The sequence below is a fragment of the Ostrinia furnacalis genome, unplaced genomic scaffold (genome assembly GCF_004193835.3).
Source record: "Ostrinia furnacalis isolate ACB-3 unplaced genomic scaffold, ASM419383v2 OfSCF0069, whole genome shotgun sequence".
Lineage (NCBI taxonomy): Eukaryota > Metazoa > Arthropoda > Insecta > Lepidoptera > Crambidae > Ostrinia > Ostrinia furnacalis.
In genome coordinates, this window is record NW_021130308.1 from 1,764,030 (window position 1) to 1,789,057 (window position 25,028).

Consider the following 25,028-nt stretch of genomic DNA (forward strand, 5'->3'; position numbering starts at 1 on the left):
ATTATATTTACTTGATTAACTTGAATTGTTAAGATTGAATGATTAAATTGTTTGGATATGTAACGGGATTGTATTATTTTATGCGCACATTGAATGCGCACGAACCTATCCTGTTTTCAATTATATTTTGCTATTAAAACAAAATATATTATTATCTATTTACTTCTTTAAAATTCTACATTTTCATTAGGAATCTAAGGTTTTCAATAATAAAACGACCAGTGAATGTTAGTATCGCTATAATAAACTCATTTATTATCACATTTATTTAATAATATACTTTGACACAGACATTTTTTACGTACTAGGATTTGTAGAGTTCTACTCCATTTTATTGACAAATACCAAGACTATATCTTTAAAATATATTTTTATAGATTATTGGATAGGAAAAATATGTTTATGTTTAGTATTTATTGGATTATCCACAAATTGCTGATACGATTCTAAAAATATATTCTGATACTATTGAATATTTTATTGCAAGGTAAAGATATCGTTACTTTCTCAGTATTCACCAATAAAAGGAAATTTAGAAATTTGTAACTAGGAAGAAACGACGTTAGTAACACTAAGGTAAGAAAATTTAGGTACATATTATGATATCCGATACCATTATCACATTGATTCGTCATTCACGCTACAGAGTGAAGGTTCGTAGGCGCGGGACGCTCAGCGGTCACCGACGACAGATATGTGTAGGCTAAGTCGTATATCATACTGCTACAGACACCGATATGTTTATAAATGTCTGCTTCGTACAGATAAATATTAATTTGAATCGAATTCAGATATGTGTAAAGAGTAGGTATGCGTGTGAATGACAGTGAGAGACTCGCGAGTCGGAGTGGATGAAGGCTGCGTGGGTAGTTAGCGGTATCGGGGGTCATCGAGGCACAATATGTTAATATACGAGTAATAAATGGATTTACATTTGTCACTTACGTAAGAATATTATTTTTGTTTATACTAATATATCAAGATAATAAGCGTAAGTTAGACAATTTCCACCGTTCGGTTGGAAATGTCATATTTTACATTATCAAATATCTATAATAGAATTCATTGATAAATATATACTTGAATTTATTATGTATAATTTGTTTTCAACGTAATAAATAAAAATTATAGTGTAAAAGTACACTCAACACCAGATATATATTTTGGCATTGGAAAATATGAGTATTTTAATATAATTGTAAAATCTAATAATGGAATATTATAGATTTAGATAAGTATTAAAATTTCTCTCTCTTAGGAAATATACAACCATTTGAAATGATCTACTAGAGTCGCTCGAGCGACGCACTAGTGCAGGTGACGCGAGCGAGCGAGTGGTCGACGAGTGAAGTATTGTCAGGTGAGCCACTAAGCTATGAGAGCGATTGGAAGAACACAGATTTTGATGAGGCATTATATTACAATACAATTGCGTAAGATATGTAATTTGTATCTAAACATCGACAGTCAAAATATCATTCATTCCACAAATATTATTTAATCTACTTAAGTTCGAAATTGTATGCTACATGTGAGCTACGTAGGCCGGCGGGCGCGCTCTCGGCCGTCTATTCTATGATCTTCTACTGAAGGTATACAAGTTCTGCTGTGACTGAGTGTTTCAATGCAATATTTAGATAACTAAACACATCAATGAGTATTCTATTGTATTCAAGTAACTTATTTATCTATTACATGTCTATAATCGGAATACTATCAAATATTGTATTTGTCAGAGAGTGAACATTCATGTGTCTACAGATTATAAAAAGTTTTAATTATAATACCGCTATTACGAAGGTAGTTGTGCGTAGAATATTTTGAAAAATAATATTACCATATTATGTACAGTTTATAAAGAGCTACATGAAAGGAAGGAATTCCCATGACATGGGAGAATTTATGCGATGTATGTATACAAATGAATTAGTGGGTATACGTTAGGGGAAATTCACTAAAGCACAACCTTGGAAGAATAGTACCTAGATGCACTTACTCACTAGAATATCTTTAGAAGTTTATTAATCATATAAGGCAAAGTGTCAAAGTTGGGGTTATTTTGAGACGAAATATATCTTAAGTGTTATTTATAGAGTCGGTACAAATACCCTAGTTAGTTACGTTAGGAATGTATACAAGTTCACTACTATTGAAATTGTCTCAAAACGACAAACTAGGTACGAGTAAATGCTATAAATATGGCAAATGTAGTGAATGAGTAACTTATGAAACTCAAGGTAATCTATAAATATTATAAAATTAAAAGTAAATAGCTACCAACAAAATGTTACAAATGTCTATTAAATGTAAAAAAGTTATTTATGTAATATTTTCGGCTACAAAATTTTGAAGAGTAGAGTACAATATTTTCTGCCTAATACGCAATACTTATTCTTACATAAATATACATTACACAACATACAAAATCGCTACAGTTAAATACATAGGTAGACGTAAACATAAATCGCTCGTAAAAGGCTTTTCATTACGTAATGATCAGTAGTACTCGACAAAGTATCTATGGGCAAGTACTTCATTTATGAGCGATTCAAAGTTTACGTCTGACGCGAGAGTAGTTTTAAGAATCGAAGCAATCTTCTATAAGCTCCTCTTCTACTTCCTATATAATGGTGTTTCCGGCAATACGCGGGTCCTGCCCTCATACTAACATCAATAACATCAATGGATATAACGAGTGAATGTAATATTTACAAATCTTTGAATTAATTCAAAATGTCAATGCTCAAAAAGAAAACTACAATCGGAGGGTTGACATTAGAGATGAAACGGATAGTTGTTTGGCCGGATACCGGATACCGGATATCCGGCGAGCTGCTAGGCCGGATAGCCGGATATCCGGCGGCCGGATAGTTGTCCCATTGTCATGTTGCATGTCGTAACGAGTTTAGCGCTGCACAGGTGCTTCGAACGCGATCAGTAGGTCTAGTAGACTAGACAAGTCACACTTTTCGAAAATCGAATTCGTTCGAATAGGATGTCAGATTTTGCCACTCGTCTAAGGGGCAGATCAATTCGGGCGATTTCGGTTGCCATCGTGAGCATGTGATTGAATAGCGAAAATTCAATTAGTTTACTTGCTGCGTAATCTGAATGAACTGCATTATACAGGGTGACTTTGAAATCGTTGGCATTCTTTTTAAAATAAGACTCTACTCATGATTCCCCAAATATGAGTCATATCAAATGAATTAAAATTTAAATATTTGAATTTGAATCAATCTTCATATTGTGGCATCTTATTTCAATGTATTAAGTGTTATTTTGCAACAAAATGTATAGGATGATGTGCTGTTGACTGTACAATAGTTTTAAACTCTTTTTAAGAGCACTAATACAAATACATAGTTAAAATAATGACAAAAAATCTCATTAAAGTTGTCTCATATTTGGGGAATGCACCATGTATCATGAGTAGTCTTATATTAAAAGGATGCCAACGATTTCAAAGTCTCCCTGTATGTCATCAGACAATCAGTGAAAAAAAAGCTCGCCTATTTTATTTGGCAATATTTCGACATTAAAATATATTTACTATTTATGTTCGTCATTAGAGTGAATAGCCCAGAAAATAAATTAGTTTTTTGAAAGGCCCTAATATGGCTTTTTTGTAACTTTTTGGACTTTAGATAAAAACCGTCATTATTTTAAGCCATTTTATTGATATTTGACTCAAAGATTAATGTGTTTCATTTTATTATAGGAAATTTTCGTAGTTTTTTTAATATCCGGTATCCGGCCGGATAGTAAGCTACTATCCGGTATCCGGCCGGATAGTAAATTTAGGCCGGATATCCGGCCTACCGGATAGTTGCCGGATATCCGTTTCATCTCTAGTTGACATCTAGTATTAAAATTATTTACAATCATTACGTTGGGACTGATGACGGAGCGCAGTGCAGCATCGTGGGCGCAAAACGAGTTAGCTGAAACAAAATTTATAGTAATAATAGGTAAGCTGTGCGTTTAAAATTTTACTTATTTGTAAAATATGTTTGGAGCCTTACGGTATAGGGGCAGCATCGCATCGTGAGCCGTCGTGGAGGCGCTAGTATTCGCGGCGCTCCGGCGACGGCTCGCGCGATCAGTCGGGCGACTCGTCGGCCGCCAGAGACGTGGCGGGGAACAGCGGGTACCAGCCGTACGTGCGCTGCGGCAGCGTCAGGTTGTCGAGGCAGATCTCCGCGCCGCCCAGAGCGAGGTTGTGCTCGAAGCCGCCGCAGCGCTGCCACAGCATCACGACTAGCGTGCGGCCGAGTGCTTCACTCGCCTGGAATCACAAAGACGAAATTAGTATGTAGCCACTAAATAAATAAATATCCTTGGACATTTTACACTACGCTTCTAGTCCCAAACTAAGCAAAGCTTGAGATGATTTACTATAAAAAATAAATCATCCTATCGAACTCTATTTACCTGGTACTTCAGTGTTTGCTTAAAGTGTGGCTCCGTAGTGCGACGCACCACGCGCGTCTTGCGCTTGTGGAGCCACTTATCGCCGTCCCGCAGGTAGCACTTCACGTACGAATCTGGGACCTCGCCGTTGACCCCGTACACGCGTCGCGCATGTGATACCTAACGATCATAGGGGGTTGAGGTGTGAATTTTATTACATGATGGTTTAAAATCTACAAAAAGGTGTAACGTTAATGACTGACCTCTAGTTCGAGCTGCCCCTTGATCATGAGGATGCTGATGTTGATCTCGGCGTGCAGCGGCGGCAGGCTGGCGTTGCGCGGCGGCAGCTGGCCGGGCCCCAGCGGCACCTGGTCCTCCTCGTCCGCCGTCATGGCCTCGTGGCCCGCCGCCGGCACGGCCGCCCACATGCTGCCCTTGCGCCCCGTCGCCGTCCCTGCGCACGTCACCACAGATACCACCCGCACGGACCTCACCCTCACATTCACTACGAACACTACTCAAATTTCAAAGACTCATTAGACAATAACAGTGACAACAAAAAACGTTCATTTCGTCTGTGGTCAAAATCTAAATTTTCTCTTTTAAAAACATTCATATAAAAAATAACACAAAGTATAAAATAGTAAACCATTCAATCGAACACTGAGAAATGATCAAAATAAACATTACATAAAATAAGCACGTCAAACAGCTTCGTGCTAATGTATACAGTTTGTTAAACATAGACTCGGATCGTCCCGTTCCTAAATACACAAATGGAAGAGAAAGCGTCTCAACGTGTGCAGCCAAGAGTGTAGTCGAGATTCTAATAGTTGCCTGAAGCATTCTTGAACTTGTTAGTATGGTAAGCATTCCGTGTTATGAACAGCCATTAGTAGTCGGAGTGAACGCGTCTGCGCAGGTGGCACATGCGCCCGCGGCGCGCTCGCATGCGACCGCGACCTACTCGAGTGCGATTCACTCGATTGCATTAATTTACATTCAGTCATTCCCTACTCAGAAAATTGAAATTAAACGTATTCGGTAAAACTGTAAAATATTCAACTACGGCCTAGTTTAAATATAATTATGTACAAGAAATCTAATAGAATGCGCATCGTAACAATGAGTGACATTCGCAGAGATAATGAAGTCCATAACATCCTAGGCGACACAATGCCATCGAGATGAACGTAGACGGGCAGCCGAACAGACTTTTACACAGAGACAGATGAAGTGAGCGTGATCGCCCGCGGCCGGGCATGCGTCAGGACAGTACAGTACAGACACAGTGAAGTGATGAGAAGCGTCGGGCGCAGCCACATTCAACGGTGCGTGCGCGCGGCCGCCGCGCAAGCGATGTATGACCCATGCTACTACGTGGCCTTCCCTCCGCCGGTCCTCGGCTCACCATCTCTGCGACTGGCATTCCAACTCGTATGTGCAGCACACATTATGAGGAGAAGTGCGCGGTATCGCAGCGATTTGTGAGCGAGAATCAGAGGAGAGGGGCTGGCGGCCGTCGGACGTCACAAGGGATCGTACACCGACACCGCGCACGAACCAACCCTGTAGGGGAGCACGCGCGGGTGCGGGCACTGGTAGTCGCTTACCGAGGGTCTAACGGTCCGTCGCTGCTGACCAAACAAGCACAACACAGTACAAGTCAGTACTACCCATAATGTTCGTCAAGTTTTATGGTTGCTGGTAGACACGGTTAGGGCTCAATCTGGAGGCAGTGATTACGGTTACTTGGATAGCGTTAGGTTTTCGCTATGAATATAAGGTATCAGTGGAATGTGGTCAATAACATAATATTTACCAGGGATCAGTGATCTTAAAAGGCTTAATTGAACAAGAAATAATTGTGCTGATTGTGAAACTGAAGAAAAATTCGATAACTTGGTAAAATAATGTTTAAAAGACGTGATTACTTACTCTCCTTAAGTTTATCGACTGAAAATAATTTAATTATACCTACTCCTAACGCACGTTTTAAGGACAGTATCTATTCAATACCTAGATTACATAAATGGTAAATATGATACAGGGTTTCTTGTTATTGATGCATAACTGCCTATTTAGTAGGAATGCATTGTTTGTATTATTTCGATTGAGTAAGTAGTCTTCAAATAATATCAAGTTGAAATGACTAAAAAGGGGCATGTTTGTTAATTTGATCGCCTCCTGCAATAAAGTCGTTCTACGAGTATATCTAGTCTAGTTACCCTGTATATTATTTTTATTTAACTTTATCAAACATTATTATGATGCTTATTTTGTACTTGAATCAAGATTTCAGTATCTCGATTTCCAGCATCGATGTTCATAAACAATGATAACTAAACGGCGAAGGCCTGCCTACCTATCGTAAACGCGACATAAGTGTAGTGAGTACAGAAAAAGAAGTGAAAGAGAGACAGAGACGGAGTGAGAGCAACACTTACGCCTGGCGGTGGAGCCGGACAGCGAGAGCGTCCGCCCGAGCTCGCCTTTGACCGCTCGCAGCGAGCGCAGGATGTCGTCGGGGTCGCGGCGCACGCACGACGAGCGGCGGCGCTCGTTGCGGCGCCCGCCCGCCGCGCTGCCGGCCGCCGCCTCGCCGCCGCCCTCTGCGTACACCACATGCACACTACATCTACGCAGTGTTGCCAACTCGGATTTTGAAAAAGTCGTAGAACAGATTAGAAAATTACGTAGAAATGTTACAATTTCCATAGAGAAAATACGTAGATCTACGTAAAAATACGTAGAGTTGGCAACCCTGCATCTATGCGCGCCAGTCGCAGTGACGCTACAAACCTTGCCGCAGTCACACTGGTGAGTAGTACAACTTGTTAGTACAGTTTGCTTTTATGTGATTACTTACCTGATTTTCCTTGGCATGAAAAGATAACCCTTTTAACGTTAAAATGAATCGCCTAGTCTATTCGTGAGTGATTAGGAGAACATAAAGTGAATGGTGTTTCGTGATTTGTTTTGGGTGACACTGATATTAGTGTGAAAGGAAGTTAGTTTAGAGTTTCTGTGGCAGGTTCTAATAGGTTTGCGTGTAAAATAATCATAATGGGAAATTTTGCTTCAGTGCAAGTGACGTAACACTTGTATAGTTATTGTAACAAATTCAAAAACATAAATCGACACATCACATATTTACACATAGGGCGTGTGTTCGCTGGTAGTTACCCTTCTCCTGCTGCTGGAAGGAGGAGCGGCGGGAGCCGGGCAGCGAGCGCGAGAAGTCCTTGCCGAGCTGGTACACCTCGACCTCCAGGGTCTCGGACTGCGAGGAGCCGCGGCGCGAGCCCCCCACCCACGCGTGGTCCGGGTGCAGCAGCGACGCACACTCCCCGATTGAATCTACGTCATCTGATTGAGAACATATCTGTTACACAAATTGAGACGAGACATGGAACAACGACGGGGTTCTAACAGATTCTCTGCCAGCAGCCGCATTATTATAATAACGGACTAAAGTTAATAATTTCCACTCGCTATCAGTCTGATCTGCAATTGTTTTCAATATTTAGTTCAAAATTGTATGTGCGGCTGAGAATTTGTTAAAACAACAGATTTCTTATAACATTTAATTCTAAAACATTTAAAATGTGATAATGGAATATAAAGTAGGTATGTCATATGAATACTTTTTGTATTTACCTGGCAATCCAGGATATTATTAAAGACCTGGAAACTTTGTTATGTCTCACAAAGTTACACAAAATAGCATTTAGGTTTAGACTTATTATAAGCAGTTAACCATGGGTTGATATTTAATTTGAATGGGTTTTATAAATTTTGATTTGGGACAAAATTTTGACTAGGGAAATAATTTAATTATTAGCTATTTAATCATATGTATTAGTTAAATGTATTATTAATTCTATTCAACTACTTTAATTATCGTGAGCTACTCTCACACGTCCGCTCACCTTGTACGGTCAGCAACGAAAACTCCTATATGGCTACAAATATTTGAAATTTAGTAATAGTTTCCAATTCTGGGAATATAAAAAGATCACAACACCAATTAAGTCAATTAAATAAGAGGAAGCCGAGACAAGGTACACTATTTAGTTCTTTTTCGGATTAAATTCCATGTGTCACCAATATTTAGCCAACATCTTTTAAAATAAGTGTTTATTTTCATCATATTGATTAACCGATCATCTTTTTTCATACAGTAGCATCTCGATGACTATCCAAGTAGATTGCTACAAAAATAATGTAAGTACATAGAACATTTACACATAGCATACATTTATCGCATGAGTTCGAGAAGTGAGTGAAGTAGCACATGAAAACACAATACCGGTAACAAGTAATCGTATAATCCAGAAAAAGCTACACCAGTGCTCTATCCATCGACATGTTGACCACTGATTATGTTTCAGCCCTCCTTCTGTTAACACCTCAATCTTAAGAGAACCAGAATCATCTGAATTCATCCTCTACCACCAGAGTTTTAATAAAGCTCACTATACAGGGTGTTAGCTAAATGGGTTTATAAGCCGACACTAGCCCACGTTGACATATAAATGGTATGGTGAAGTCAGTTTGATATCATCATTTTTTTTAAATTATTTTCATACAAAATAAAATTTATAAAATCAGATTTGTATGAAAATTAAAATAATTAAAATGATGATATCAATTTCCTGACTTCTCCATACCATTTATATGCACATGTTAACATGTCGGCTTATTTATAAACTCATTTACCTAACACCCTGTATAATTATTCAATTGCGAACAATGACGTGATCATTATGTAGAATGAAATGAATTAACAGCCTGAGTTGCTTTAAGCTTCTCCTATTGAAGCTATAAATAATTCTCACTTGCGGATAAAGGTAGAACAGAAATGGAGCTGACAATCACCCAGGGTTCAACACGCCAAACTACAAGCTGACAGAGAGTCTGCGAAGACACGAACAGAGAGTGGGAGTTATCCGTTGCTGGCCGTACCAGAGACGGAGCGCTGCGAGGCGAAGTCGCCGCGGCGCAGCGCGCGCGCACCCGTGAGCGAGCCGCGCGGCGACGCGCTGGCCGAGCGAGTGCCGCGCTCCTCTAGCGTCCACCACACCGCGCGTTCTTCTGCGAATGCCTTTTCTAGCTCCATCTGCAATTGAAAAATGTACATTAGGCATTTATAAATAAATACTACTAAATATCTCTGTTTTGCTCAAGGTCAGCTGGTAGAGAATGACGTATGGCATTAAGCTCGCCTTTTTGTACAGAACATTGTTGTGTGTGCAATAAAGTCTTTAAATAAATAAATAAACAATTTATAATATGGGTGTTTTCTATGTATAATATGTATGTATTTACAAAAAAATATATTTAGTATGTTTATATCCGTTGTCTAGTACCCATAGTACAAGCTTTGCTTAGTTTGGGACTAGAAGCGCAGTGTAAAATGTAAAAAAAAAAAACTCTTAGAGTAGGCGCACACCGTTGATTTTTAGTTGGCCGTCAGTTGTGCCCGATTTTAAATTGTATGAAAAATCGGCCAAATCGGCCCATACATGCCCATACTGATCAACTGCCCGACTAAACTATCGGCCGACGAAAAATCAACGGTGTACGCCTACTCTTAACTTTCAAGATTTGCATTGACATTCGCAGTTTGGTTATTGAGTTTAGTTCACTAATGTCGCAGCTTTTATGAGCTTTCGTAGCACCAGTAGGGTTGCCAGATGTCCGGCATTTAAACGTACAGTCCGGTATTTTTGAGGCCTGTCTGGTAAAAAAATAAATGGTCATACCGGAAAGAACAATTTCCGGTATTTTGAAGTAAGTCGGTACTACTGGTCACAAGCGCCTGGCAACCCTAAGCACGAGGGTGGGCGTTAACTTTGCTTATAACTTTGCAAGTATATTTTCTGTTATTTAATCCGTTCTCATTAAAAACACTTTACGATCTTTTTTGAACCATACAAGTTCAGGGAGAGATCCTAAAGTTCCAAGGCGTTACAGAAATTGTGCAGGGCAGGATTCGACAGTACGATAATTATCCATTGAGTTATTTCTGTACATACAGTGCATTCGCCAATGAGCACGGGGTCGATGCCCGGGCAGGCGTCCCACAGCGTGAGCTCGAGCGCGCGGCCCGCCAGCAGGTCGGCCGTCAGCCCGCCGAAGCCCAGCGTGGCGTTCCACACCGGGCTGCACGACGCCGACGCCGGGTCCGTCTCCACTGGGGGGCAGCTCTCACTGAAACAATTATTAAAACACGTTTCAAATATACCAGTATCTTTACTTATCCGGGCCTTTTCAAGGCGAGAGTGAATAGGCACTTACAGGGCAGATATGCACCATCCTAGACTGCATCTCACTTAACACCGGGTGCTATTGCGGTCAAATACCTGCCTTGTCAGGCATAAAAAATTACCAGCTCCCTGACAGTTTACTTGTCAAGTGTTATTTTTTGCTTTATTTAGTTAAGTCATTAACAACCAAGAAGATTTGGAGTAGTTAATAATTACAGAGAGGGCAGCAGGCGTATCCTCGCGAAGGCCTCCGGCTCGTCGCCGTAGCCGAGCGTGTGGTCGCGCGGCGGCAGGTCGTCGGCGGCGATGAGCACCACCACGAGCTTGCGCAGCTCGCCCTCGAACCACACTTGAAGCTGCGCGCGCGCCGCCGGCCTCTCCCGCGCCCGCTCCGCGCGCTCCTGCTCCTACACACACCCGCCGTCTCAACAAAAACCCCGCCACCCACGCACAACTATCAAGCAAATGCAGTGCCAATAGTGAATCGACTAATCAACTCTAAACATCGTCCGTTCTACTAGTGGCATTGCAAACATTAAGATTCCCATCACACATCTCTACAGAAACAGTAACATGTCGTGTGAACGGTAGGCCAAACAAAAAAATACGAAATATACTTTAAAAATCGCCGAATGCAATGTCTAATTCGGTGTATACGTCCGGGGAATGCATCGTACGTCATCGAGTAACATGCAGCAACCATCAGCTATTCCATTTCTTTATCAAATATAGAAATAAATTGTTACGACTCTCATTCAAGTGTGCAAGTTACAGCAATGCATTGACATCGCCATCGAATAAAACTTAGTCACGTGTTCATCGTCAAGTTGACTTGCAAAATATTTCATTAAAGTAACATGCTTCGGGCTGAGGCATTTCTATTCAAAACACAAATCAAGAATGAAAAATCGGACGCTGTCATCCGCCATGCAGTAAGCGGTATCATGCTGATACTGGTCGAGAAGCTGCATGTACCTAGAGTCCTAGGATGTAACTGGAGCTTAGGTTAGACAAACTCTAGAGGATTGTGTTTTATTAAATCGCCTATTCGTATTAGGTACCTAAGGTTTTTCTAATTGTAGTTGTTACATTGCAAGAAAATTTTAACAAAACTGACTGGCTATCATTATAATCTACATTTAGCGTAGGAAAAACTTACAGGTGTGTCTACATTGTCTCTATTTGCATTTGATACTGAGTGTTAAAGGTAACTTTGGAACAATAGGTGTTTTATTAAAGGTTACCTAGAGTAAAGCAATACAACATTTGTATGAAGCGATTTACAACTTACTTGAGGATGATTTTTTACGAAACTTCAAAGTTTCTTTGATTGAGATGTAGAGTGTACCTATTGTGGAGCATGATGGTATGTTTAGCTTTTATATCACATCAATATATTAATAAATCCTATAATGTGCCTAAATATACAATAATATTATGAAGCAGTAACGATACACATTTAATATAACTTCACCATAACAAAAACTGCATACATTACAGTAAAACATTTCATTTGTTTAAAACACATTATAATCAAAAGTCGTGTTACACTCAGATGCTTCACGTCCTATAGGGTGCTTGCATTAACCAATATGCACATATCCATATTGTGCAACTTCATGCAGATCTTAACGACTCGGAACAATCAACTACTTGAACAAGAGCGGAGCAGTTATGTACATCGTGTCTGTGTGGTGTCGGTCGCATCACGTGACGGAAGCTTCGTGCGCGCCTGTCGCTCAAGGTGTTCCGCGGGCGGCGGCCGGGCTGCCACCGCTCCAAGCCCTAGGGACTATCGCTGCGAGCGCCTCGATACAAGTGCGGCATCACACTACGCTAATCAACAGCAATATCGGTAACAGACACTCGATGCGCAAGACATGAGACGGTACAAACGGTGCGTCCGGCGCCTCCTCACCTCGCCGGCTGCCTGCAGACGCTGCTCCGAGTCGGCTCACGTCATTGCTCCAATCGTCACTTATATAACCACTTGTGTCTTCCCTTTATGTCGTGTATGAAGTGAACTGTTTGTGCCGGTAAGTATTGCTAGCGCACTTGTGAATTTACAGAGGTACTGAAACTGACGTCTTTTGCTAAGCTTAAAGCGGCGGCGGTTCTAGCTGACTACGTCTTTAACGGTACTGTCTGCTGTTAATCAACTAGTCATCCACGGGTATCCTATAGATGAAAACAATCGATATCGGGACTTTTCCCCTAATCTACCAACGAACACTAGGACTTTGATTAGCGTCTCTCTAAACTTACTTAGGCTTAGGATTCGTCATTATTGTGACTATGCCGATCGGTCCCTAACAGACAACTCCGCCCGGCGCCGTTGGCGACTTTACGAAATTGGTCAGGTGATAGAAAAAATAAAAATCTGAAAATAAGTAGGTAGCATTTTTTCACACACTTCACTTAGGATAATCATTATATAAACGATAACGTATATAACGAATATAGATAACAAATAAAGTTAAAATGTACGTAGGTATATAAATATATCGAGTAAACAAACAGAGTATCCCTTTCTCTATATAGTAAAGGTTAACAAAGTTAATAGTACATCTACGATCGTAAATAGAAATACTAATCTTACAAGTCTATTCTAACGTGGAAGATGTTCGACTGATTAGTGCTACATTATCACAGCAGATCAACGGAGACCAGCATCTGCGCTCCATTTCTTTATCCAACCGTAAATGGTTACTTAAATTTTTAATGCTTTTTTTAGCTGTCCTTTAACTTTAAATCTACAATTAGAGGCCTATTTCTGCCTATATACGAAAATGGCTCGTGTCTATGTTGGACAAAGAACTGAACCGTGTCAGAGCTGTTAGGTACCGCGCCAGGGTAACACGGTCGTAGATATGACTATGGCATGAGAATTAGAAGAGATGACACCAAAAAGACACCAATATCTCTTCTCAATAATTTAAGATACACTAAAGATGTGGTCAGTACCTCGATCAAACATCGTGCGGATTACACACAAAAAATTTAAACAACAGTCTTGATGTCGATGATGCTGGCCCCTCTTTAGTTGTCCTCACATAAATCAACATCTATCAAATAATGAATTTCACTTCAAGCTAGTTAGTGGATCATACTTCATCAATTCAATTACGCGGCGAGGAGAATCGAGCACAACAATCTGTGATCTATTTACGGATGTAATCAGATGGATAGAAGGTAATTGTATTAAAGTTTCGCTCTGAAGTTGCGATAAGTTGGTAAACACAAAGATGTTATTGAGTTGTAGAGCAAACGTACAATGTACCTACATAAATGTTATTGTTACACAATAAGTAGGTTTGAAACTGTATTTTGTCACGCAATTTTATGAAAAATATTTGTAAGCGTTTATTAAGGTAACCATGAGAATGATCCAGTAACTATGCGTTTGACAAAGGATGTTTGTTAAGACCACAACATGTATCAGATGGGTGATCCAAGAAGCGCGGAGGAATAGGCACCGAGGGACAGTCTCTACGAGAGTTTATGAAGAGCGACGAGTGTCGGCTCAGTGTCTCATGGGTTCACAACACATATCGTTACAATTAAAGCCTATGTATGGATATTATACCGGGGTTTTCGGCAATTTCCGTCGGGTCGGCGACGATGGCGATTTGTCGGTATCCGGTTCTGTGAACCAAAATAATGTGCATTACACTACTACAAATCCTAGTGGTTGATGTTGGATGACGTTCAACTAAATTGTGAAAAGAATATTAAAAGCCTGACTTATATCATGTGTAAATAGACTTAAATAATATAAGATATACCTAGGTAATAGTAGTAAAATAAAATATACTACCGTCGTATCGTAGGTCTTGATGAAGAGAAAGACTTGAAAGAATGATGGTGCAGCAGGTAATTAATACTTGAAAGTGTCATATAAACAAAGCATAATATCATAAATAAGTAGAATAGGAAGATTTAATAAATTAAAATCAAAGTAGTGCGAAGTCAACAGCGTCGGTCATTTACAATAATAGAGGAAGTATGTGAACGAGAGAGAAGAAAACATAAGTGTGTTTGTAAATTCTAAGAAGACACCAGAATAAAATGCTAAGTAATATAATACAGGTTACATAATATATTATATAGAAATAGCCAGTTTGATCACTTGGCTAAATAAGTTATTAGACTAACAATTACGCGTTAAATACGGAAGTATGTAGTTAAAATTGAAGGCAATCAAAAATAGTTAAAGGTCAATTTTAAATGAAATCAGTGAATATTAGTTCAGTCTCATATTGAACATTCATCACTATCAATCCTGATTTACTTTTCAATCTTTCCCTCAGCATTGATGAGCTTTTAGTAAGTGCTGTATAAAGCCTCGTATTGACTATAAGACAGGATATAATTTCCCGTGAAAATCGCGGAATAGTTCCACGATTTTCTTGTAACACGTTACATGACTGAAAGTTCGGTAAACGTTGCACGATTAGTGAATATGAGGCTTAAGTCTAAAAATACACCAGTTCTAGAGCTAGTGTACTTATATAGATGGGAGTTTAGATCTAATGTACACAGACACTAGGGCTATATTACCGTAGAGCGCGTGGTGGTGGTGCTGCGTGGGCGCGGGCGGCGCGGGCGCGTCGTCGTGCGCCGGCGCCGGCTCCACGAGCAGCTCCACGCTGTCGCCGCCGCGCTCCAGCACCGCGCAAACCTCTTCGAAGCTGCGCTCTGTTAGGGGGACCCCGCCCCATTCTAAAACCTGGAGTATAATATAGGTGTCAGTATGAAAACTGTTTCTGTAGAGCTCACAGAGCACATGTCATGCCGTTTACGCAAGTCTTTTCATACAATGCAAAGAAAAAAGAAAGCAGTTACTGTACTGCGGACTGTCCTCAAAACATTAAACTTTGTGGTAAGAATCACGTTCAAATAGCAAGCAAGCTCTATTAAAATCTGTGACTGAAATTCAAACAATCACAGACATAATATTCGAGTTTCAGTCTGTAGTGGTTCAGAAGTCTTTGCTTCTATTTAGATGTATGGGTTTTTAATCAAAATTGTCAGACGTAAACTATGATAGTACATTCATTTGAGTCCCTTTAAAAAGATTTTACCTTGTCTCCCTGTTGTAATCCGGCAATATCGGCGGGTCCCCCAGGCACAGTCCACACTATAACAGCCTCACGACGGCCGCTGGCGTCTGGTTTGCCGCCTACCACTCTCATTCCAAAACCTCTAGCTACATTCAAAACAAAGGTTAATGAAACAATTTTCACAATTAGATTAATAGAAATAAACTCGTGAATCATGGTTGAGCAAAACAAAAAGAAGAAAACATTTCAAGATGTAGAGTATAAAATGATTTTTCAATCATTGATCAATGAAAATACATACATCTGTGACCCTTATCATTAGGATCGCGTCGTAGCGACACGCGCCTGGGCGAGCGGTCATCTACGTCATGGATGACGATCTTGATCGCTTCGGCGTCGACGGACATCTGCCGGGCGGCGGCGGCGGCAGCAGCGGCGGCAGCGGCTGCAGCGGCGGAAGGCTCGGAGCTGTCGGAACCGCGCGATGCTAGAGCCGCCATGGCACTTAGAGCACCCGTACGTTGTTGTAATGCGGCTATATCTGGCCTAAATTAGACATAACCATAGTTTTAACATAGCATTGCTAAGTACTAAAACTTTTTCTGCAAGATGTACAAAAGCCGGAATAAGCGATAGATTTGTATAAAATGACGCAATTTCACTAACGCGATTTCGGGGTCTCAATAAAACTTGTTGTATATGAGCATCTAAAGCTGGGTAAAGCCCTAAGGGTCGCTCCGTTTTCTTGAATAACATTGTAATAAATCAGGACTTACAATTGACTGCCCCTACGCCTGATAGGCCGATCTTCGTCGACGCTGAGGCCAGTGATTTGTGGCGCCGAGCCGTCCTTTTTCTCGGCGTCATCTGTCCTGTATGATCCGCGCCGCGACTGTGCTCCGGCTACAACGTCTACAGCAGACGCTCTGTAGAAACATGTCATAGAGGTAATTTATGGTTAGTAGAGTAACACCATACGGCAAATCAGTATAACAACTCCAAATATTTATTATAGCATTTTAGTGAGGTAGTTAATGGGAACCAAATACATACATATTATATAGGTACCTACATAACGAGGCCTCATGACCGACGGTTAATGATCTTTCCTAGATATAGTATGGATGAAATAAAGGAGAATAAAGGTGATGTTTGGAACAGTGCTCATATCAAGCGCGTACTTTTTATCAGTTTATGATTACCTCCTAGAGATGGGTGGCGGAGCAGCAGCCAGGCCCTGCTGGCCGGGCGCAGGCTGGTCCTCGTCGCAGGAGCGCTGGCGCGGCGCGCGCACGGAGCGCCTTCGCGCCGGCGTCACCGTGCTGGGCCGCCGTGAACCGACCTCTGGCGTCGTGCTGCCACCGCCCTTTAACTGCCGCCGCGGGCAGCGTGGTTACAAACAATGAAGTTAGGAACATTTACATGCAAAGCGTCCGACGTGCACATTGTGGAAACAGCATACGGTCACTAGGTAGACGGCACAGGTGATGTTACACAAGTTGCAATGAGTATTTTCATTCGCAGGCATGTTTCGTTACTCTGGAAAAGGCTGCAGAAAAGATCAAGGTGTATCGATGTTTATAGTCACACATTTTTTATGACACAATTAGGTACTCATCTATGTTAATGAAATGATTCGGAAATTCAGACATATCAAAGCATGGTAGGGCTTGGATCATGACACAGAAAATGGATGGCTACAGATGTAATTTAGTGCCCAGCAATAACAACATAAGCATGACCTGTCGATGCGAGGGCAGCCATTAATTTTCCAACCCAACAAAATAACAAGGACCCCCCGAGTACCCAGTTATTTGTTCACTATGTTCGGGCGAAGCGTGTCGGGATTATTGCTAAAACAGTTCGGGCTTTGTGTACACTAAAAGCTGCCTATGTATGTAGCACATCCAACATCATTATGTTATTTTACGAAGCGGGAACTACATTTTTATTTTTCTAAACAATTCAGGATTGTGATCGCTCTTAGGTACTTATTTGGTGTTCATAACCCATTTTCCAGGTTTGGTTTTCATGCCATGCTTTGCCTTTACCCGTCCAGTGGGTTGCAGCGTAGCCTCTATGTTGCAACCGAGACAAACATTACCTTTTCTAGTTCTTTTAGTGACGCGGGCGACACGTCAGAGTGCCTACGGAGCTCGGGCGAGCGAGGCGGCGCGAGGCCGGCGCTGGAGCCCCCGCTGCCGAGCCGGGCCTCCGAGTGCCGCCTCTGCAGTGCGTCCAGCACCGGCACCTCGAGCAGAGAGTCCGTGCTGTCCTGCGCCGCCGGAGGCAGCCGTGGTCCCGCTTTGCGGCGGCAGACGGAGCATCGCCATGAACTCTGATTCAATTATAACGGTGTATTGAGATTCTTCACCAAGATTCGTATGGTTATTCCTATTTGATACTCGAGATGACAATTAGACACATAAAATAAGTCAATATACAATTTTATAATAACAAAATGTCTCTTCGTGGACTTGTTTTCGAATGACACGCTGCGGTTTAAAGTTAAAACTAAGGTTTAAACTTATTTTATGATGACTCACTGCACTGGTTTATGATTTTGATTAAACAAGTTTGGAATAACGACTTTTCCAAGCGATGGTAGAAGTGAACGTGATCAACTAAAAAGCTTGTCGAATATCAGCCCAAGATGGTCCAAGATCGTAAGATGTGAAGGTAGGTAATAGGTAGGTACAGCACGCAAAAGAGCTATTCGCTCGGCAGCACGTAGATGCACAGTAAGCAAAAGTAGTCGAATGACTTGCCGGGAAACTCCAATTTACTATCATACTCGTAGCTTTCCTACAAATATAGGTACACATGCTCGTACTAAAGTAAGTAAGCATGTTAGGTATATTATATACATATTATTATACATGGTTATCTTCCTTTATGTACACTGTAACGACACATTCGAATACATTTTATGTTACTGATAAAAACTGCATATCTGGATATATTCAAGAACTATGTATACTTACTTATGCGGTTCCCAAGTTATTAAACTTAATTATTATGAAACCATCGTTAATGAATAAGAATTTCAGTTGCAAACGAAGGCTAGTTAGTGATGGAATACCTTCATCATTTAACAAAGCTTTATTTGTTAATTGAAATGCTTTTAAGCCATGATTGATTGATTGTTGACGTGTCCTACTCTAGACCTACACGTCCATTCTAGTTTTGTCATTATGCTCGTAAATTGTTGTTTCACTATAAGTTATTTTTCATTTCCTAAGCTATTTTATTTAGAAGAATAATAATATAGTGCTTCGAAAGTAACCAAGGGTTTGTGACAGAAAGATCGTGAAATAGGTATCTTGAGATTTGATGAACTTTGAAATAAGGGAAGTACTCGTATCTACGAGTATTTTAAATGCACAGCTTCAATATTTGTCGATTGTGTGAATCGACCTTGGGTATCAAATAGAGGACAAAAAGAAGTAACTGTTAAATCTTTGATTAAACTTTGTGCATAATACAAAATAATAGTCTGCCATTACCATTACCAACTCTTTATGATCATATAATGACGTTTTATATAATTTCTCTAACTTAATAATGAGTAAGTTTGCCTGGGTGGGAGCGCTGTCTTCTCAACTTTAATGATAAAACTCACCTCCATAAATCAGAGAAAATCTGCAATTAATTACGACACTAATGTGGGGGCTTAACGAAACGATTTATGTTTTGCACCCGCGGGCGTGTAAAGTCGGTTAACTCAACCTTCCATCTTAAATTCGTTTTGAAAATTAGTTGTGACTGCTGTAACGTAAGTAATACATTATTCAACGTAAGATATCATTTCAGTTTTAGTTGCGCAAAAGAAATAGCAGGTGCTCATGTGATATATTACACTTATAAAAGCCGTGACTAGTTCGCTTGTAGAGAGCCTTTTGCATATCTGTTTAGGAGTAAAATGAAAAATATTTTTACATGAGAATGACTTCACATAGCCGAGTTCTATTCAGTTAATTCGATTATATCATTCGATTAAACCGATTCTGACTGAATAATTTTTCGATAGATAGTATTATTGATAGAGCCGCGCGAAGACCGCTGCCGCGGCGCCGCCGCTCCGCAGTCGCGCCACCGCTGCGCCGCTGGCGAAATTATGCTTTGACGGCGCGGTGGCGGCGCGGCGGCGGTTTTACTCGGCGCGTATGAACAGTGTAAGGGCGCGGTAGCGGCGCGGTGGCGGCGTCGTGTGCAGGAGCGCTAACTAATGCTAGTAGATGGTGAGGCGACTCACCGCCTCCTCGTCACTGGCCGGCTTGGAGTAGGAGGAGCAGTCCTCGCAGACGCGGTGCTGGCAGCCGTTGCAGGTGTGGAACACCTCGCCCGGCTTCAATGCCTTCAGGCACACGCGGCATGCTCCAGCCCTCGACGGGGCTTTGCCTGCTTCTCTGTAATAGTATGCATTATAGAGGATCACATGAAGATTCTGACATTTTAAGCTTAACATGGGCTGATCGTTGCTTGGTGTACCTTCTTTTTTATGGAAATGACTTAGATTTTGGAAACCATGATTTCCTTGTATAGCAAAAACGGCTTGTTGGAGAAGCAATTAAAAGTATTTGACATGCCTCTCACTTGTAGACAGATGACAGCAAGAGCTACAATTAAGATCTAAGTCCTACTTATATTTATAGGTACAGAAATTCTAAATACCGTTCAGTCTTTGCTGGTTGTGTGGGGGGTGGCGGTTGCGCGGGTGGCGGCGCCGGCGCGGGCTCCGGGGCGTTCTCTGTCGCCCCCTGCCTTGGCCCAAGCTTTGTGACTATAAAAAAGATACTCTTGAATTCTTAATATTTCTTAAAATATAGCTAGTCAACTAGCAGCATACCTACTAAACTTTACCGGTTGAAATTCATAAAAGATTTTAAATGATAAAAGTATTGAAATAATTACCAATGTAACAAATGGGTTACCTACACTCAAAGTTAAAAGAAAATGAAGAAAGTGAAGCATAATTTAATAAATGGTTGGCGTGAAAGAATGAGTTGTACGAATAAAGAAAAACAATAAGCCAAGTATAAGACTGGCCTTTTACTCGAGATGTAATTGTTTTTGAGTTATGAAGAAATTTTTCTTTCTCGGTAGCAAGGATCCACCTTACCTATTAGTTATAATACTGAAAATATTCCTTCTGATAATATTTTGATCACCAGTGATTCAAAGTAGATAATTACTACGCATTCCCAATCCGGATTTGGAATAACGCTAATAAAAGGATCTCATAAAATTACATTGAAGTTGAGAGTGCGAATGGAATTATTGATCGCTTATGAAATAAACCCGAAGCTATTCAGACTCAAATTACATTCAGTTCATTGTTATGAGATACTGAATTGGAACGAAACGAAGGGAATTCAAATAAGTCCGCAGTTTGTGTCTACCTCCAGAGAGGAATCCACTAACAATGCGTGCCAGACGTTCGCGTGGCTTCCCTAACTTCTGATATTTCGCTATGAATATTGAGAAATGATCATGGATGCCTTTGCGAACTTCACAGCTTCCATCAAATACTTCGGCGCCTACTTCACATTTTTGTCAGACATAAGTCACTAGATTATTACTGCACGAACTGGTTTTAGACCAAACAAAATAAATAAAATTGTTTATAAACTGATACTATCAAACTTTTATTTTAATGAAAAAGGATATATTTCCTAACTTTACGACTTCCATTTTACGTCGACGACGTACGTGCAGACATAAAATGATAAATCGGTAGCTTCACTAGCAATTACCACTAGTCAATAAAACTGCGATTAGTGTTTAACTTTATTTTCCGAACAAGTAGGTTAGGTAAGTTAGGTACCTAAGCTTTACTGCTTTTAATACTGAAGAAGATTTTTGACATTATTTATAACTAAATCCACAACTTGGTAAATGAAACCGCACTCTGCGATCTCCAAACTCGGAGATACACAGATAGTTCGCGAAGTGGAGAATGATTGCGCCTTATCTTGATACACCAACGTACAAAATTATTTTACACGTGTGGGCGTGTTTTATCTCTCGAAACTTTGTTGTGGTCATACAAAGTTTCTCCCAGCGTAATCATGACTACGTGATATTTTGGCTTTTTCACGTTGAAGGGTGGAATTCGGTCTGTGATAAATGTGTATAGTGTAGCTTTTTTAAGGGTAAAATGCGTAAATGCGTTGTTTAAGTCTGCCGGAGTGTGCTGCTGGAATGTTGATTTTCCGCCGCGTGCTTTCTGGTATGCGGCTCCCTTACCCTCGACTTTTAATAATGTATTGTTAAAAGATCGATAGGAGTTATTTACAGTTGAGAACACGTTTATGTAAAAGTTGCTTATGTGAGCTAAAATCAATAATCCGCGATGTTGCTTCGTTTATTAAGCTTCAAATTACCGTAAATATGCCTTGTGCCAATTTTGCAGTAGCTAAGTTCATACACGCAACTTTGTTCGTGTTTGAGTTAATAAGCAACACAAAGAGCGGGCAACAATGCGCGGCAGGGCGCCATCCACTCCAGTGGTAAATAGTTTGTCAGCTTAATAAGTCTGTTACCTAACAAATGAATTGGAAACAAACGATTTACTCAGAAACATAATTTTGTTTTAGAGCAATAACAAAGTTTGTGCGGGTTTAATTAAGAGTGAGATTAACATAATTGCACGGTCAAGTTTCAGATGGAGACGCTTTACAAACGTTGAATTGATGGAGTTAGTGAATCCGCTCTCGGGATCCACTACTCAATTAAAGAGTATTTACGAGCCATTGAGCGGTGGGATCCTTTGAAAATTAATATTTATCTTTGCTTCATAAATCACTGGCTATGAAAATGGTTCTAGAGCTTTGAAAATGAATGATTTGCCTATCTAAGATCTCTGAGTTTGCTCTGAAATTAACTTAGTTTAACGTTCGGTAGGTAACAACTTCATATCTGTACAAATATGTAGGTATACTATTGATTAAATCTTTAGATTTCAAAACATTGACTTATAAAATGCGTAAATTTTGCACGTAATATTATGTAGTATAATATTTAGCACGCGCTACGGCGCCGTGATGATAAGCTATTATTACAAACCCACGGCCCTCCGCGGAACTTCGCGTGAACTCCTGCCATTACCCGCCATTTATTACGTTTACTACAATGTTAATAAGCCTTATACTGTGTAATTGTTACAAGTGAGCTTTTCCGCTAATTAAACCCTGTTTAAGCATGTTTAATGGTGTGAAAAACGCCGTTAAGTTACCCTTAACATTCAAGGAAATGGTTTAATCTTACTTTATAGATTAAAAGCAATTATAGTTCCAATGTACGAGTTTATAATTTATTTCCGACCAAGCCTATCTCAAAAGTCAAAACCTATAATTCAAGCTCGTTATTATAACAAAAATATTGGTAAGAAATTCAAAGCTTAAAAAAGTACCTCAGTAGTAATCAAGAGTTCTGTACCTCCAGCATGAACAACTTTCGTCTTCGAATCGTTTGCGTATTCGACAAAATTCGATACTCAACTTTCGAATTAAACGTTAACGTGACAGTTTTGATTGACAAAATAAGTTTCGTGCAACCATTTATCAACTAAGTTCACTTTACGACACGTTCACAAGGGCGCTGTTTTAGTTTTCGTACTAAATCTTTAAATGGCGATTCTAATACGCAAACGATTCGTAATCGAAAGTTTTTCGTGCTAGAGGTAGGTACTGAATAGGTATTTACTAATAATGAAAATAATATTTTTAGCAACATCTACAAAAGTATTGTTTGGTTTAACTGTGATATATCAACCAGTTTAAGTTATTATAAGAGTATACCTTTGTCTTGAGCGGTGAGTAGCGACGAGGAGAGGGTCTGGCGCAGCTTCCCGAATGTTCCCGGCGTGTCTATTTGTCCCGTGACGGCGTTCGGGGTCTCATCCGTCGCCACCATCTAAAAACACGAGTATGTTATACTACGAATATCAACATCCCATAAACCACACAATACAACGTATAAAAAGAAAAACACACTAAAGTTTAGTAAGTAGAGGATCACGATGTGTTGTTATAACGATAAAACGAATTAGTGATCTCAATAAAAATATTTGGCGCTAAAGAAAAACTCATGTTGTGGAAAGCGACGGTGCGGGGCGATAAAACTCTTCATACAAAAATAACGACTCAGTAATACTGTCGTAAATTTTATGGAGAGCAACAGATGGAGAATGAAATACATCAGAGCCGGGAAAATCAATATTCTCGTCTCCCGAACTCGACAGAGGAGCGTTTTTATTGCTTTGCTCGCGAGTCATCTCAAACTTTTTGTTCAATATCATTGCGGCGAAATCTTATTGCTACTCAAAAACACGGAATATGGAACGTATTGGCTGTTCCTAAAAGGAGGTCCATATCCATCATACTCGTATACGATATAGGTATGTTGGCACATAGTACAGTTCTGAATCTCGTTCTATTTAATATCATAGAAAAGTAACCCCTAATGACGGCCCGTCGTAACGGCCAGCTCGCTGTACAAAATAAGCGCTCGAAGATGTGGCACAGGAAAGTCAGGAAGGAAGGCGCTCGTAGCGCCGTAGATCTATAAGCTGCTTTAGGAAGCCGCCGGGAAACACGAAATTATCGTTTATCCGCAATTTTTATGCTCAGCGCTGTTTGGTGGGAAAATGTAAAAGGAATACTCGGAACTTGTTTGAATGAATGGAGGTTAATTTTATGTGTGACCTTTCCAGTAAACAATGACGTTTGTTATAGTGGGTTCATGAATATTAAATCAACCGTGTAGCGGTTGCCTCTGCCAGGCCCTGTGGGACGGCCTGTTAGGCAGCGGGACGCGCTGACCTCAGGAGCCTTCCCTATCTGACGTTATTGGGTTTGTCAGCCATGTTCTTGCATTGGGTATTTCCGACCTAAATTACAATAAAGTTTGAAATAGCAATTAGGCACAACATTTTGCGAAAGGACACGCTCGTTCAGTCTTTGTGCAATTTTTTATCAGAGTTCTTTGGAAGAAACATGATCAGCCTCTCGCAAAACAATTACACCATTTGAAATAGGTACGTATGTTTATAACCGTTACGTGCGAAGGTAAAAAGTTACGCGACTTTGAGCAAACATTTTGTTACGTGAGTAATTAACGAATGTTGTTTAACTTCGCCTAAGTTTTGTTTTATCACTTTTGTATCTTCATTATTTGTGCTTGAAAACTTTTGCTTTAACAACTTGTAGGTATTTTTTTAACAACTTCCTACGTACGTAACAGCTACTACAATAAATGTTTTCAGTTCAACGAC

General features: G+C 40.3%; 1 protein-coding gene across 4 annotated transcripts in view; it reads right to left on the reverse strand.

Annotated features, from left to right (window-relative positions):
• Window positions 1-3,851: 3,851 nt before the first annotated feature.
• Window positions 3,852-25,028, reverse strand: part of Fife (regulating synaptic membrane exocytosis protein fife) — a 107,701-nt gene continuing 86,524 nt past the window's right edge. The window contains exons 4-22 of one of the 4 annotated variants that reach the window (XM_028321983.1): window positions 23,554-23,668; window positions 20,426-20,534; window positions 20,007-20,160; window positions 17,856-18,089; window positions 16,954-17,123; window positions 16,528-16,677; window positions 16,053-16,297; window positions 15,773-15,897; window positions 15,249-15,417; window positions 14,506-14,571; window positions 14,275-14,333; window positions 10,905-11,095; window positions 10,458-10,632; window positions 9,436-9,538; window positions 7,603-7,776; window positions 4,677-4,870; window positions 4,435-4,593; window positions 4,026-4,288; window positions 3,852-3,944 (exon numbers count right to left, since the gene is read on the reverse strand). In XM_028321983.1, the coding sequence (XP_028177784.1) occupies window positions 4,103-4,288; window positions 4,435-4,593; window positions 4,677-4,870; window positions 7,603-7,776; window positions 9,436-9,538; window positions 10,458-10,632; window positions 10,905-11,095; window positions 14,275-14,333; window positions 14,506-14,571; window positions 15,249-15,417; window positions 15,773-15,897; window positions 16,053-16,297; window positions 16,528-16,677; window positions 16,954-17,123; window positions 17,856-18,089; window positions 20,007-20,160; window positions 20,426-20,534; window positions 23,554-23,668 (2,778 nt within the window). In that variant the 3' untranslated portion in view covers window positions 3,852-3,944; window positions 4,026-4,102. Of the gene's footprint in view, window positions 3,945-4,025; window positions 4,289-4,434; window positions 4,594-4,676; window positions 4,871-7,602; window positions 7,786-9,384; window positions 9,539-10,457; window positions 10,633-10,904; window positions 11,096-14,274; window positions 14,334-14,505; window positions 14,572-15,248; window positions 15,418-15,772; window positions 15,898-16,052; window positions 16,298-16,527; window positions 16,678-16,953; window positions 17,124-17,855; window positions 18,090-20,006; window positions 20,161-20,425; window positions 20,535-23,553; window positions 23,669-25,028 lie in introns of all 4 variants that reach the window. The other 3 variants (XM_028321908.1, XM_028321834.1, XM_028322055.1) reach the window with 3 other exon arrangements.